A 15236-nucleotide genomic window follows, 5' to 3' on the forward strand; every position below is an offset into this window, starting at 1 on the left:
AACCCTCTGCCACCTTTATGCACTTTTCACGTGGGCCTTTTTTTACATCTTTGCTGCTTTGGGAATTCGTTCATGATAAAATTTACAAGTTTGCACTTCGAAAGCGAGGCTTGGTGGAGAAACTAGCCAGTCTCAGTTGTTGAATTCCATGGATGGTCCATGGATGATGAACCACTTAATTGGAGATTTTTATCAAAGTTACTGTTTAGTGGTTTAAACAGCATCAGAAAACCAATAGGTATAAGGAAATTTTGTAGTTTTGTGCCGCGTTATTGCGAAAATAATTTTGGGAAAATTACGGTTCTTAGTATGCAGTCGCAATAATGGTGTCCTTCTTTGGGACACAAATATGGCGGCCATAGAATTGAAAACGAAAAAAAGTAAAAAAAAATATCCGTTTTTGTGATAATTTGGAAATACCTTCATTCGGGGCATTATAACTTTGAATAGGAAATACAAACATGTAACAGAAAGTTAAAAGTAGTGACGAACTTGTGGCCCCATAATAAGCAAAAATACAAATTCGTGTCAAATTTGTGTTGGTGGTCAAATATTTGACATATCGATCAACATGTTGGCTGCCACCAAAAAACTTGGCAGAACGCATATTGGTGATTCCCTTGGCGCAATCAAAAAAATGCCCGTTTCCAAAAAATATTATTTCGCATCTTGTAAATTACATTCATCACAAAGACTGGCTTATACTAACTGCATGTTCTTATTGCATTGCACACCAGCATACATTTTCTTATATAAAAAATGCATTTTTGAAATAAACCGTTTGAACAGTTAAGCAGCCTTCACACGACAAACTAAAGTTGGCAAACTCAAGTTTTTGTGTGTGAACGACACAACAGCAGTTGGAAAAAAAGTTGGCAAACTGTTGGTGGAAATAGAGACAAGTTCTATTTTGTCGCCAACAGTTGGCCAACTTGTTTGCTGTTGTTGCGTCGTTCACACACACCAACTCGAGTTTGCCAACACGAGTTGGCCAATAGTTTGTCGTGTGAAGGCCGCTTTAAGTTACTTAATAAGCCGTGAATTATGTTTACTTGAGTGCGCAAGATAGAAAACGGCCGCAGAGGATGCAGGATAAAGTAGACCTTTAATGGGATTAATTTATCAGTTAAAACAAAACATCTTACTGTCATCCTCTGTAATAAAGTAATAGCAGTCTTCTTTCCGGGTGCTTCCCAAAGCGATCAACGGTTCCACTGTAGCACAGTACTTAGTGAAAGTGTTAAGACCTTCATAAAACAATGAGTTGATGCTTGTGTTCACCAGTCTTACTCGGCTGGCGCCTCTCTCGGACTGGATGCTGACTCTGTACCCAGTGAAATCAACCACTTCGGATTCAGTTCTATTGAGCGATTTCCATCCTATAATCGCTGTTGACGTTGTTACATTGTAGGCTTCCACGTGTAAGGACGGAGCTTCCTCTAAGATCAAGAAAATATTTTTAGCTATTTATCCCAGGGGCGGATCCAGGACTTTTCTTAGAAGGGGGTGCACCGCTAAGGAATGACGTAACTGACTTTTTTGCAGAATACTATTTGTATTAGAAAACTGCAGGTCATCTCAGGGGGGAGGCGAACCCCTTATACCCCCTCCAGATCCACCCTTTAATAACGGAGAGATTGAATGTCCGACTGACGGACTGGCTGATTGATTGATTTGATTGATCGGTTGGTTGGTTGGTTGATTGATTGATTGATTGATTGATTGATTGGTTTATTGACTGATTGATTGATTGATCGATCCATCCATCCATTCATCCATCCATCCATCCATTGGTTGATTGGTTGGATGGATGGTTGCTAGACTGACTGATTGATTGATTGATTGATTCGTTCCTTCGTTCAAACATTCATTCATTCGTTGATATATTTATTAACTGATTGAATTGATTACTCACTGTAGCTGCCTTTATGCTTAACACAAGAGCCAGACATATATTCCTCTCTTGTAGTGATACGTGTTTCCAGTCCCCCGCCACAAGTTACGCCACAACGTCTCAATAGAACACAGGTAGTCTGGACCGAGGAGCCTGGTAAAATTGAATGATTCGTAGCAAGTCAGGAATTAAATACTTAACAAAAATATTGGTTTCATACAAGACCCTATTTTTTGTGATGAGCTTTGGCTAATAACACGCTGAGGAAACGCAACCACAAATTCAATCCAACATAATTAATGAAGATTGAACTCGGTAACAACAAATTACAAATACAAGAACATAAAATAGCTTACAGTAACCGACATGAAAAATACAGGAAATGGCAAAGCATAATTATCGAGAGAACTTACAAAACAAATTTGACGAGCCAAAACCCCAATAGACGAACTTGTTTACCTGAAGCAACTAGTCACGGCTTATAAACAGAAACTGAAAACCAACTCACGGGATAAATTACAAGCGAACCGAATACATACAATATGCAAATAAATATAACATATACAAATCAAAGGTTACTAAACAAAGAAACCTATAATTACACGAAAACTTCACACTTAACACGAAACTATTTCCCATTTATGTGTGAATGTATTATCGCATTTTAACAATTATTCAACGCTACTAAGGCCCGGTTCAGACGCCGTTCTTTTCATGAGCCGAACTCAATTCGAATTTGGACCGACCCAAATTGACAAAAGTACGACTCTTGATTCAGACGCCGTACTTTTTGGCCGTTCCGAGGCCGTTCCTAATACAGTTTCAATAAAACCAGTCAAACTGCTGGCAAAATACATTATAATAATTTATGAATTAGGATCGGCACATGAAAAGTACGGCGTCTGAATCAAAGCCGTTCCAAAGGCGTTCCACAGGCGAAATTCTCGGCCAAGCCAGGCGGGAAGAACGGGTGAGCCGTTCCAAATTGAAATAGCTGTTTTAATTTGATTCAGACGCCGATCTTTTCATGTGCTTAATTCAAGGAATTAGGTTCGGCTCATGAAAAGATCGGCGTCTGAACCGGGCCTAAGCCACAACGTGAAAAAAGACCATTAAAAATGTCTTCGATGAAAAGTTTAGTAAGTGCTAAAAATCCTTGGATAAAACATTAAAAACTTTATTTATTATATAAACTAGAGTAAATAACCAGGATTTCTCGCTGAAAAACCTATCTCTACACTGTAAAAGATATGATATCTTTTATACGTGAAGCTTACATATATGTGAAGCTTTACGTTGTTTACAATTGTACTGTAACTGTAACAAATGCAAACTGTGAACGCTCTGACTGAAATAATAGATTTTACGAAAACCTTACGATCTCGTCATACACTCAAACTACACTTTGATAAACTCAACAGTGAAATTTGAAAATGACGCAACTTTACTTATACACAAGAAATAAAACGCATTTCAACACAGGCAGCCCAAGCTAACGATAAGAGCCACAGTAATCTAAGACTCAATTTGGGCTCCTTGAGGGCAAAACTACAGAATACAGGGCCACTTATTTACATGTCATTGAATAAGAATAGCATGCATGTTCATCTTTATAGAACGAGGCATAACACAATAGATGCATCTATTGTGTTATGCCTCGTTCTATAAAGAGTGCCGACTCGGTGGACCGAAGTGGCCCTGCATTCTGTAGTTGCTATTTATAAGGATTTGTATGGGAATGAAACAATTTTCTTTTACGATATAGAAGTTCGAACGTTTTATGAATAAAATTGACTTACACTGTTGCTGTGTCGTGTTCTTCCTTGTTTGCCATTTGGATGAGTTATTGCTTTGTTATTAAATATTCCCAAGGCTGGAAACTATTTTCGACAGCATGTCACTCGAAGCGAAATATCTTCCGTGAAATTGGTCAAATCGCTACAGAATTTCCAGCACCATAATCTCCGGTAATTTCTCTTTCCTATCGTTGTCCATTTGGTTCCGAGTGCTCTAGTGAAGCGTAGAAAATTCTTCCAAAGTCCGATTTTTGCTTTTCTTGTTATGCGCGGCCCATTAAACCACACACAAAATGGCGTCAGACCGACAAAATCGACCTCAGTGGTGGAGGACATGGCAATATTGTCACTAACTCTTAAATACGCTGTGGGACCCGGAGAGGTTGATTTTCTACAGGAAATAGAAAATCACCGGCACGTGATTTCTTTAAACGCCGGTTTTTATTTCCCGTAGAAAATCGACCTCTCCGACCTGACGCCATTTTGTGTGTGGTTTGATGGGCCGCGCGCGCATAACAAGAAAATAAAAAATCGAACTTTGGAGAAATTTTCTACGCTTCACTAGATCACTCGGAACCAAATGGACAACGATAGGAAAGAGAAATTACCGGAGATTACGGTGCTGGAAATTCTGTAGCGATTTGACCAATTTCACGGAAGATATTTCGCTTCGAGTGACATAGCATGCTGTCGAAAATAGTTTCCAGCCTTGGGAATATTTAATAAAGATTAAAGTACACGTGTTCAAAATTTCGCAAAGCAATAACTCGTCCAAATCGGCTCAAATTGGCTCGAGGAGCTGGCAAACAAGGAAGAACACGACACAGCAGCAGTGTAAGTCAATTTTATTCATAAAACGTTCGAACTTCTATATCGTAAAAGATAAATTGTTTTATTCCCATACAAATCCTTATAAATTGAGTCTTAGATTACTGTGGCTCTTATCGTTAGCTTGGGCTGCCTGTGATTTCAACAGCAACAGAACGTTTTCTTTAAAGTTTCCTTTGTAACTGAAACTCTGACCGTAACGTTTCTTAAACTCTACAACTGAACTCATTTGAAAAAGTCGATAACTTTACTTTGCACGGAAGCTTTTAGGTTGCGACACAAGCAGGCAGACTGAAGATTCGACCTTTGCAAGTCACTGACGCTATTAAGCTACTCTTTGTAATAAATTAAAATCGTTTTAACGAATTCTTTCATTATTTTACCAGGGTGAAGTTAGTAAATGATTGTGACAATGAACATTGACAGTGCACAGATAAACAGTGTCCGTAAAGCGGGGTTGACAATGTATAAGAGTTTGTCACTCGGGACACGGAAAAGTGTCCGTTGTCCGTATTAACGGGTGTCCGTATTAAACGGGTTGATTTTTCAGAAAATGTACGAGGTTTTCGTCGGGACCGACGAAACTGTCCGTAATACCGGGGTGTCCGTATTAAGCGGGTGTCCGTAAAGCGGAATTCCACTGTATTATAACCATCTATGGGGCTGACATCGAAATAAAATACTCACAGGTGATTCAGAGCTCTTTAACACAGTGTTGTCATGTTAATAAGGAGTTTCTTGTGGAATGTATTTTAAAAGAAAATGCAAGAAGTTGTGTTTCACCAACTGGATACTTATCTTGTTGTAATGATGTCTACATAAGCTGTATAGTTCAACATAGCACTTCAGACACTTGTCACTTTGTGTTGTTTTTTCTCTAAAGAATATTTGCGATAAAATAGATTTTCATGTCGCGCGACAAACCTATTGATGTAAACGACCCTTCTACATGCTAGTGTAAACGTGGGTTGCCAAGGCAAATGTGGCCCCAGTAAAATTCACGAAGTGATTCTCGTTAAACAGAAAACATTAAAATATTGCTTTGCAATTCTAGCGCCATTCGTTGTTAAATTAAATTTTCGCGTGTATAAATGACATGTTTTGTCAGCAACTTGTTGGTAACTAATTTTTTGGTTGTTTCTCTTTCACGATCAAACAAATTCATAAATTTATTTCACGAGCTACATTAATAGAAGAAAAAACAGTTTACTAAGTAAAACCAGAACTGCAAAACCATCAAAATAGTTTGATAAATAGGTTTTAAAATTATCAATGTCATTCTTCAAAGCCGCCCTGCATTTGAAATAGCACAAGTCTACATTTAATATTGTCTTTTTTGAATTTTCCTTGTTTAATCACAGGCATCCCAAACTCACGACTCGAGAAATCGATCGCTCACATAAATCATTTATTCGATCGATTTCTCGAATCGTGATTTTGGGACGCCTGTGCTCTCGGTGAAAATTATATTTATCATACAAATTATTAAGGTTTTACTTTGTATATTATAGGTAAAAAATGTATGAAAGGAGATTAACCTTAGAATGGGAATCGAAAATTAAGTTACCCCTGTTACCTTTTCGCCATTCGTTAGCCATTTAATTTTGTTAGTTAATAGACTTATTGTACTCCATATATGTGGTAAAGAATAAGATTTACACATTGCGTTAAACGAAGAGCTAAAAATTTAAAACCAGTAAGCTTTCGGCCACACATGCACGTTTGCAAATATCTTCGTAATTTCCCATACTTCGACTTGTTGTGGACTTGCTGACCACCAGAAATGATCGAGGGTTGCAGGAAACGAGATTCCCTTGTAACGTGGTATTTGGGGTGCATAGTCTATACATTACTTGCAAAATATTTCAGACGATTTTCATTTCGGACAAAAGAGTATCCAGAAATAAAACCGTCCGAAATTTTTTAAGCGACCGAATTTTTAAGCGTCCAATTTTTTGCAGTACATTTTAACGGTTTTAGGTACACAGCCGGTGGGTAAACAAACCCGATGATCAACAATGGGTTTTTGAGATCGCAGAAAAAGTGGGCACTTCGAGTGAGGGCTTTCCACAAGTTGGTCGAAATTATTCAAAAAGTTGCTCGACATTTCTGAAAAAGGTGCTCGAAAGTTGCTCCAAAAAGTCCAAAAAGTTGCTTTTGATTAAAAAAGTTGCTCGAATGTTGCCCCCAAAATTCAAAACGCTGCCATTTGTTATCAAGACAACTTCTCCAAATATATGCTAAGTTGTCTTTGAAGGTAAGATTTTTAAGTATTTTCATGTAATTTCACTGCAATTGAGGCTAAATAACATTTTTAGGCAAAACTGTTTTGAATCACAAGGATTTCTTTCACTGAGAAAAATCGCGAAGATATCGATAACTTCATGTTTGCTGACTAATTTTGTAATGTTTTAATGAGGAATAAGTTAAAGGTCGAAACGTCTTCGGAGGTTCCACGAAAATCTTCGGCAAATTTCCTTAACTGATCTTCGGAAACGTTGGTGTGGCCTTCGGACAACACTCGGACAATCTTCGGAGATCTTCGGTCTAGAAATTGCTCAAAACGCAGCAAGTTGCTCGAAAGGAAAAAGAGGTCGAAAAGTTGCCAAAAGATACTTGATAGTATTTGTAAAATATTAAGGACGTAGTATGTTCACAGATGTTAATTTTGTTGCAGTCAGTAATTCAGTGCCGGCATAAACTACGTTTCAGCAAAGAGTCTGAAATGTTTAGGGGTATCGGATGGACTTTGCGAGCATTTATGAGCATGCGAAAACATGCATGCGAATACCCGTCTGTTTAAAGTCGCTTACTTAGCTACACCAGTATAAACTGGAACAAAAATAATATTTGAAAATTTACTTGTTTGTTCGTTACAATTCCTAGTTTATACTTTGAAAAGCGAGCGGTAGAACATACACGGGAAACTCAACAGGTATATATGTATTCTATACCTGCCAACTTTTTCTGGGTCAAAGGCGTGAGATTTTTATCCTGAGAGTGCCAGGATTTCCGAAGACGATACGACAATGTTCGAAGTTTTCCGAAGACGTCCGAAGTATTCCGAAGACGTTCCGAACATATCCCGATCCCAGTGCGTGGACGTGTTTTGCTAAACACGACCTCGTTTCCAATGCCTTTTTTTTGTCAAAACTCTGAGATTTCGGGGAAAATATCGCCATTGACTCATTTTACATGGAGTTTTCGTTTCTCACATTGGTTTGAGTTTACATTTTTTGGGAAGTGTGTCGTTTGTGGTTGTAATAACTCACATTTTTCGGCCAGGCGTGAGGAATTGATTCGTAAGCGTGAGTTGGCGTGAGATCGAAGTTTTCAACTCGCAGGCGTGAGAGTTGGCAGGTATAGTATTCGCTTGTTCAAGCATTGGGAGATCAAGCAGACGTTCAAGAGTTCTCAAAACCTGACTTTAACTTTCCAAACTGGAACAAGACTGTTGAAAATAATAAAAAATACCGTATTCCCGTGTTGAAGCAAAAGTTGAGAGCTTCTACAAATTGTAATATTATAAGTAGAAAAGTATCTCTTTGGTGCCCATACACTTAAGCAGTACGGATTGTGTTTAACAAGTTTCTTATCCTTTGGGCGCTGACTAACTTTGTTTTATGACGATACGAAGTTTTGAAGTATTATTCACTAAGAAAAATCACTTCTTCTGCGTGTCCGTTGGCGGTTTCAAAGTGTCCGTTGTCCGTCTTAGAGAGGTGTCCGTCTTACAGAGAGATCTGTTACAGAAGAATGACTGAAAAACGGCAGGGACCATCACCAGGTGTCCGTCTTATGGAGGTGTACGTCCCCGGGGGGTACTCCCATAAATTTCAGATAGGGGTGTGCCGCGAAGGTTCTTAAACCCTGACCCTATTTAAGGATAAAGAAAGCGAAAATTGATACCCTTTTTAAGGCCCAAAACCGAAAAATGACCCTATTCAAGGGGAGGAGAAGCGTTCCGTGACGACCCAAATAACGGCTAACCGCGCACGGCAAGACACAAATCTTTATAAAATCGCCAAAAATGTCCAAAACTTTTTGCAAGTAGTGTAGTTTAAAACCTATTTTTCTTTTTTTCTCAACAGCAATTCGCTTTAAACAAGCGGAGAAGACACCGCCCCGGAGACGATGGACTCTGGGAACGAGATTATCTGGGTCGCGAATTGAAGTCGCGTGTGTGACACGCGTGTGAAACTTCCCAGCATTCTTTGCAGACAGTTCGGCCATGTTGGAGAGCTGCTGTATGAATCGCTATAAAATCTAAGGTTTGTAATTTCGCATGGTTCCTTGTCGTGTTAAATTCCTTTAATCGTTAAAGTGATATACTATTACTCACTTTGTATTTTTTAATATTCCCTGATATTTTTACAAACAGGTGGCGTGCCAGAGCTGTGTTGCAGTGTCCATGTGCTAGAACAGAGTGTTGACGGAGTGCAGGTAAGCTTTAATTAGGAAAATCAGTTGTAAATTTGATTTATTTAGGTAGTTGTGTGTGGTAATAAGGGTCTCTGCCCCTAGTTGATTGTTTTTCAGTGTAACTAAGAATTTTTCTCCTGTTTGAGAAGTGTTCACGTCAACGCCGCCAAATTTTTGTTGGGGGGGGGGGGGGGTGGGTGGGGGGTGGTGAGAGTAGTGGGGTAGGGTGGGGGAAGGATTTCCCTGTTAGGTTTTGTATAGGCAGGTTTGCTGAAATTTAAGTTATCAGTTAATGTTTTGGTGGTTTATTAGCTGTATAGTCTCTACGATCCTTTATGCAGTTGTCAAACCAGAGATTCCAATGGCAGTCATCAAAACCTAAGAATCGCTTTCTAACCGACGAGATATTTCAAGAATTATCAAATACTACTTCAATTCGCCATACTTTTCTTTGTTTTGGTTCGAAGCTGAAGCCTCACTAGCCTCGCTTTCATGTACTCGACCCAAACTCTTCCGCGCGTTCCGCCATTTATGAATAAGGTGTATATATAGGAAATTAAATAAATTAAATTAAATCTTTTTAAAATTGCTCTTTTTTTAATTTCAGATTCCATTGTTGGAAATATATTTGCCCCTACCTATACACAACCAGGATCTCAGTGAGATCAGATTCTCAGGTATGGAAATCTTTTACCAATATTTATATTTATACTGCATGCATGTTTGTCCATATGAATCAATATACCGGTACCTTGAAGGCAAAAAAGTGGTTTAACAGTAACTGCCGGCCTGGTTTTTCATTTGTAAATCTTGGTTAGTTAGCATTACCATCACTATTTTCTTGACCCCAAATTTTAAGGGGCTTTGTCACAGGGTTTATCAGAATTTTGAAAGGCCAAAAATTATATTTGTGTCCTAGGAAACCTAAAAATAATTGTCCATTTTTATAACCACGTTTTTTAACTGTTAAATTGATTTTTTGACGCTACAGTTCTAAATTTCTCTAAACTTTGCTAGAAATGTACTTTCTGACACTGCACTTAAATTTTTGATGAAATAACATTTTACTTTGGCGCATACGCATAAGACAAAATTTGGACTTCCTGTTTTTTTTTTTTTTGCTGAACCGTTCTGATTTTTTTTCCTTGCTCCATTCCTTTTCCTTTTTCTGTGCGTTCTTATAATTCTCTCTATCTTTTACTCTGTGCATCCCTTCTACTGGCCTGAAAAGTTTTGGTCTTAATCAATGAAATAGCCTGGAAAGGAGACCATATTGATCAAGTACGGGTATATTGGCCTGTTTTAGCACCAATTTTACACCAAAAACTGATCACGTTTTTTTTTATTAGCTCTGTCGGAGTGCAGTCAATATTCAAGATGGACAGTCCTCTGGAAAAATCTATCAAACCTTTATTAGTTGCACATCCCAAAAATCTGCTAATTAATTTGTAAATTGGTGGCATCATAAGTGGTTGAATGGCCATTCTTACAAATCCCAGAATAATCCGGGCTTTAAGCATAATAAGGGTTAATAAAATTGCTATATTAGAGAACTGAAACTGTCAATTAAGCTGATGGCTAGGATGGAAATGGATTGCAATTTGAAAAGTTCAGGCTTTGCTTTTCAAGTTGTTGACGCATGTCTTAAAAATACCGGTATCAATATTTATAGCCGTAGGTTGAATTCTATCCACAAATTAAGGTAATATCTTCCTTTAATTGTTCAACTATGTTTTTCATGAGTTTATATGCCTACCACTAATTTCAGAACAGTTTAGGCCAAAACTCTGTAAAATCCCCGTGACAAAGTCCCTTTGACTTACTCTCATGAAAACTGTAGTAAGCTAGCTTAAAATCATGTCTTCATTTTATACCTCAATTGATAGGTTTTTGGGTCTATAGTAAATGCTAGTATTGAACTCTAGACCTGTAGTATACCTATTTCTCTTTGCTAGAATCCTGTTCTATCCAATTATTAAGTTACCGGCTGTACAGTTATACACACTAGGCACAAAATAATCATTTTTGTCTAAATTTTGTATTTCTTCTTTACAAACAGGCAGCAACAAACTACTTCAGAAGAAGGAGACAGAGACGATTATCATCCGTTAGCATAATTATTCTAGTTGATGATTGATTGCAATCTAGGAGCCAGGTAAACACTTGTGTTCTTATGCATTGATCAAATCAAAACTTAACCTAGCTAGCTGGTTCCTTCAAGGGCAAGGGTAGGGAACCATACCCTCAGGAAAAAATCAGGTTTTTTTCTATTGAAGATCAGGGAAAATTCAGGGATATAATTAATCTAAAAAATTAGGAAAATGCCTGGAAAGGTAAATTTTCTTTTCTTTTTCTTCACAAAACTTAATAACTAACTTACTAAATTCTGAACTACAGTTGCTGTAACATCACTGACTGACAAATGACTACACATTCAACAGCTAGCAGACTCTAGATGAACTGGAACCCTATAACACGCCCACAACAACTGCCATTGATTTGTTGCATTTTTCAAACAATTTCTTCATGTCCTCAACAAAACTAAATTTACTTCAAACAGCTATTACTGACTGGACACAAATTTGACTAAACCTTCTGGACTGAAACTCTCAGTCACTTTACACAACTCTTAAAAATCCATTCTGAAGGTGACTTTTACTTACTTCAATAGCCAAGAACAATTTTTCTCCAGGCTACCGTCACCAAGACAATCGCACTGGTTAAACTACTGATACTCCTGGGTTCAACCCACCACCCCCACCCCCACCCCTACCCCCACCCTACACCCCACTTTTTTAATACATTTCCCAGTTTTGCCGAGGTTAAGAAAGTTTGGATTTGATCATTGCACTGCATGACGTAAACCAAGTTCTGCTTTTGATCATGCAAGACCACAGACATGCCAACTAATGTAAATAGTTTTTCTTTGAAATATAATTGTCAGCTTGCAATCAAATTTTTCAAACATTTTGAAAGTGGATACAATGTTCATGTTTGTAAATGTATTTTGTTTTTATCACTGTATTTCCTCAGTTAACCTTTGTATGGGGCCTTACTGTATTATACAATTTTTGTCAGACTGATACCAAGGAGAAACATTTTAGAAGGAGGTTTTACTGACATGACTGTATTAGGGGGAGGAGGTTCTCAATGCTAAAGGGCGGCCGGGTTCAGAGGTTTGTGTTCATCTGAGTACTACATGGCCAAAAGAAAAGAAAAAAATTAGCCAAGGGGTGTTAAATGTAGTTTGCAGATGGACTTGAATGATTATGAATCCAATTAGTTCCATGTGTGTGAAATGAACGTACCACTGATTGTCATTTACCAGCAACAAAATTACACATTCTGATCAAAAGCAGGGAATTTCTAAAATGAAGAAATAGATTTTGGTATGCCAGTGGGAGGGTTATTCACACACAGATTAAAAATGTAGGTTTGTTAGAAAGGGTTCTGTGTTTAAATTTCAATACAAATGGGGGTATTTGCTGTCAATCCAATCACCGGCTATTCAGATGTATCAAAATGATGTGTTTTTGTTGATTAAAACAATTCTATCCCACACTCCACCGAAGTCATTCTGCAACTTTCCCCAAAAATTAGGAAACTGGCTAATAGATTGGGGGAGGGGGAAGGGTCACATTTTACTGTACTTGCTTAGACCTGAAAATAGAGGGATTGGGAGCTTAGGACCTAGAATTTTATGTAGTGGGTCATGTTTATGGGGGAGATGGAAAAGTCAAAAAAATTGAAAAAATTCTCATGCGGCAACACTGCATACAAAAATGCAAAAAGAAGCAGGAGCTATAAAGGAAGGGGAAGGAAGTAAGGAAATGGAGAGTTCAGACCCCCAGCACCCCCCCCCCCCCCCACCCCATGAAAGGAATCTCTCTGTGACTTTATTCACGATCAACAGAATTATTTCCATTCAAATTGAAATTTAGATGGGGTTGGGGATACCTTAGTAGATTGCAAGTTTACTGTCAATATAATCCATCCCCCAGCCTCCACCCCCTGGACTAACACTGCAAGTTATACAAACAATTTAAATTTGCTGGATACATTGTATTTACATGTATTCATTCCTGAGTCGCTGTTTCTTAAATCTCCTGCCATTCAGACTGAAAGTCCTAATTAAAAGGAGTTTTTGCGATTTTGGATAAATTATTCATGTGAGGTAAAAACATATGGGCTGGGTGTTGTTGGGGCAAAGTGGGGGGTTTGACTGAGGAAATACAGTGAACTGGTTTAGAACAGTACATTTAAATGTTTTAAAGCCGATAGACAACAACAGACTCGGCTTTGTGTTCTTTTGAATTAAAATGGAGACTATACAGTTCAGCTCAGATTACAAAAACTATATATAATTAAACTGAATGTTTGAAAAAGTCAAGAATATAACTTGGCAAATTTATAATTGAGCAAACTGCTGTAAATTTGAGCCTCTGGCTATTTTGGCTATTTTGACTATTTTGACTGCTTATCAAAGTATTTTTTTTTTGATTGTTTGGTTCACTAGTCTCAATAACCAAAATAAAATTGATGGTTTTATCTTTACTCACTAAATATTACAGTTTTACCAATTCTGTGGTTTGCTTTGTTCAACAGTTCTAATTTTTTCTTTTTGTTTCCAAAATTTACCTTTCCTTTTTGTTTCCAAAATTTGCGTTACTCAAAGGTCCTATCCACTTTCAAACTTGATTTTTTTTTCATTTCTTTTCAATAGAGTTTTAACGTGACATCTGCTTGGCTTTGCATGTCTGTGGCTCTTGTAGTTATTATACAGTGGCCCATGTGTACAAATATCACAAGTTTCTAAATTCCTTAACACTTATGCCTTCAGCTTGAGTTGCAAAAAAGATTAGTTTTGAAATTTTGCCAAAAATTGCAAATTTGGGAAATAATTATTTTTAAGTAAACTAGTGCTGGGGAAGTTTGTTAAAAAAGCCATTAAATTTTTCGTTCTTTGTATTGAGTTTCCTCTTGTCAGTACTGTGCACAATGTGCCGGAAAATGTTACAGTCAATTGCATTATTGTTGAATGAAGGCAATTACCAGTGATTCACATTTGCTATTAAAAAATGGATTATTTTTTATTTCAACTAAATTCTCATAATTTGCCTTGAAGCATGGTCTTATTAAAAAGGATTATTGATGAATTCATGCAGGAATTAGAATTGGTTATTTCTCTGCTACAAGTATTCAGTAGTTCAATAGCAAGAGGTTCGTTTTTCAAGTTGCAAAATGTCAAATCACCAATTATATTTCAAATTCTCATTACTTTGACAGGCCATTTTACAGTTGTCTGCTCAGTGACCTGGCCTTTGAATGGAAGTGAGGCTGAAGTTGACCTTGTTTTGATACAGACCTCACTGCTTTTATTGTGTAAATCATGATGTTCTGATGCTAACTAGTTTGCATTTACATGATAAAGCAGAAAGGTTTGTATCAATGCAAGGTCACCTCCAGCCTCACTTCCATTCAAAGGCCAGGTCACTTGGCAGGTAACTGTAAAATGGACTATTTGAATTTTAAAAACGGAAAAATACAGGAAAAAATATTCCAATATGCTATTCATCAAGGAAATTTAAAGCTACAAAAATATCAAATATCTAAAAGCTGCATCAAAGAGTCAGTCTTGAATTATGAAAATGAGCTAATGATAAATGCCGAAATTCCACTGTGCTATTCGGTATATCTGTGGGGGGTGGGGGTGGGGGTTAGGCAGGAGCTTTTGAGCTCCCAAAGGTATCAAAAATGTCCAAAAATGGGATCAGAGGTTTTGTTAAAATAATTTACCAAAAAGCATTTACTGTTTTTTTGTAACTTTTGCTGAAGGGCTAAGTTTATAATGTGATTAAAATAACTAACATTTGTTGCCTCGATTTAATTTGGCTAACTTTTATGATTCATGAATTGTCAAGAACTTAACAAAAACTTAACTGTATACTCCATTATTTTTATGAACATGGGCCACTGTAAATTAAGTAACCCAGTAACAATTATGACCGCTAAAAAGCAATGTCTGTTATCTCTCAAACACAAACACAAAGACGTATTTAACGGTTATGCGCTCTCTAGTCTTGTATACAATTAAGTCTCTCAATTTATATTGGCAGATCTGTTCAATTTTAAGTCCGTAAAATAATTGGAAAATTTCCTTGCAAGCTTAAAATAATATGTTATAACAAAATGCAAATTTTGTTTTTTAATGTCGTGTGACGGTCTTTTTGTAATCCCATGTGAAATGCGTCTTTGTGTTTAATATCCGGCTCATTTGATTTTTGTATTAGAAAGGT

The 15236-nt window shown here is 37.3% G+C and overlaps 1 protein-coding gene and 1 long non-coding RNA gene across 2 annotated transcripts in view; one reads left to right on the top strand and one right to left on the bottom strand.

Moving 5' to 3' along the window:
* Window positions 1–2533, bottom strand: part of LOC144637619 (uncharacterized) — a 114311-nt gene extending 111778 nt beyond the window's left edge. Inside the window, exons 1-3 of the mRNA XM_078496678.1 lie at window positions 2497–2533; window positions 1916–2047; window positions 1146–1439 (exon numbers count right to left, since the gene is read on the bottom strand). Of these exons, the coding sequence (XP_078352804.1) occupies window positions 1146–1439; window positions 1916–2047; window positions 2497–2533 (463 nt within the window). The remainder of the gene's footprint in view (window positions 1–1145; window positions 1440–1915; window positions 2048–2496) is intronic.
* Window positions 2534–7681: 5148 nt separating this feature from the next.
* On the top strand, window positions 7682–13321 carry LOC144639286 (uncharacterized). Its single transcript, XR_013568107.1, has 5 exons — window positions 7682–7878; window positions 8610–8789; window positions 8900–8961; window positions 9548–9617; window positions 11000–13321. It is a non-coding gene; the product is annotated as an uncharacterized LOC144639286 (long non-coding RNA).
* Window positions 13322–15236: the final 1915 nt, after the last annotated feature.

The sequence above is a fragment of the Oculina patagonica genome, chromosome 14 (assembly GCF_052425735.1).
Source record: "Oculina patagonica isolate OP01 chromosome 14, crgOcupat, whole genome shotgun sequence".
Classification (NCBI taxonomy): domain Eukaryota; kingdom Metazoa; phylum Cnidaria; class Anthozoa; order Scleractinia; family Oculinidae; genus Oculina; species Oculina patagonica.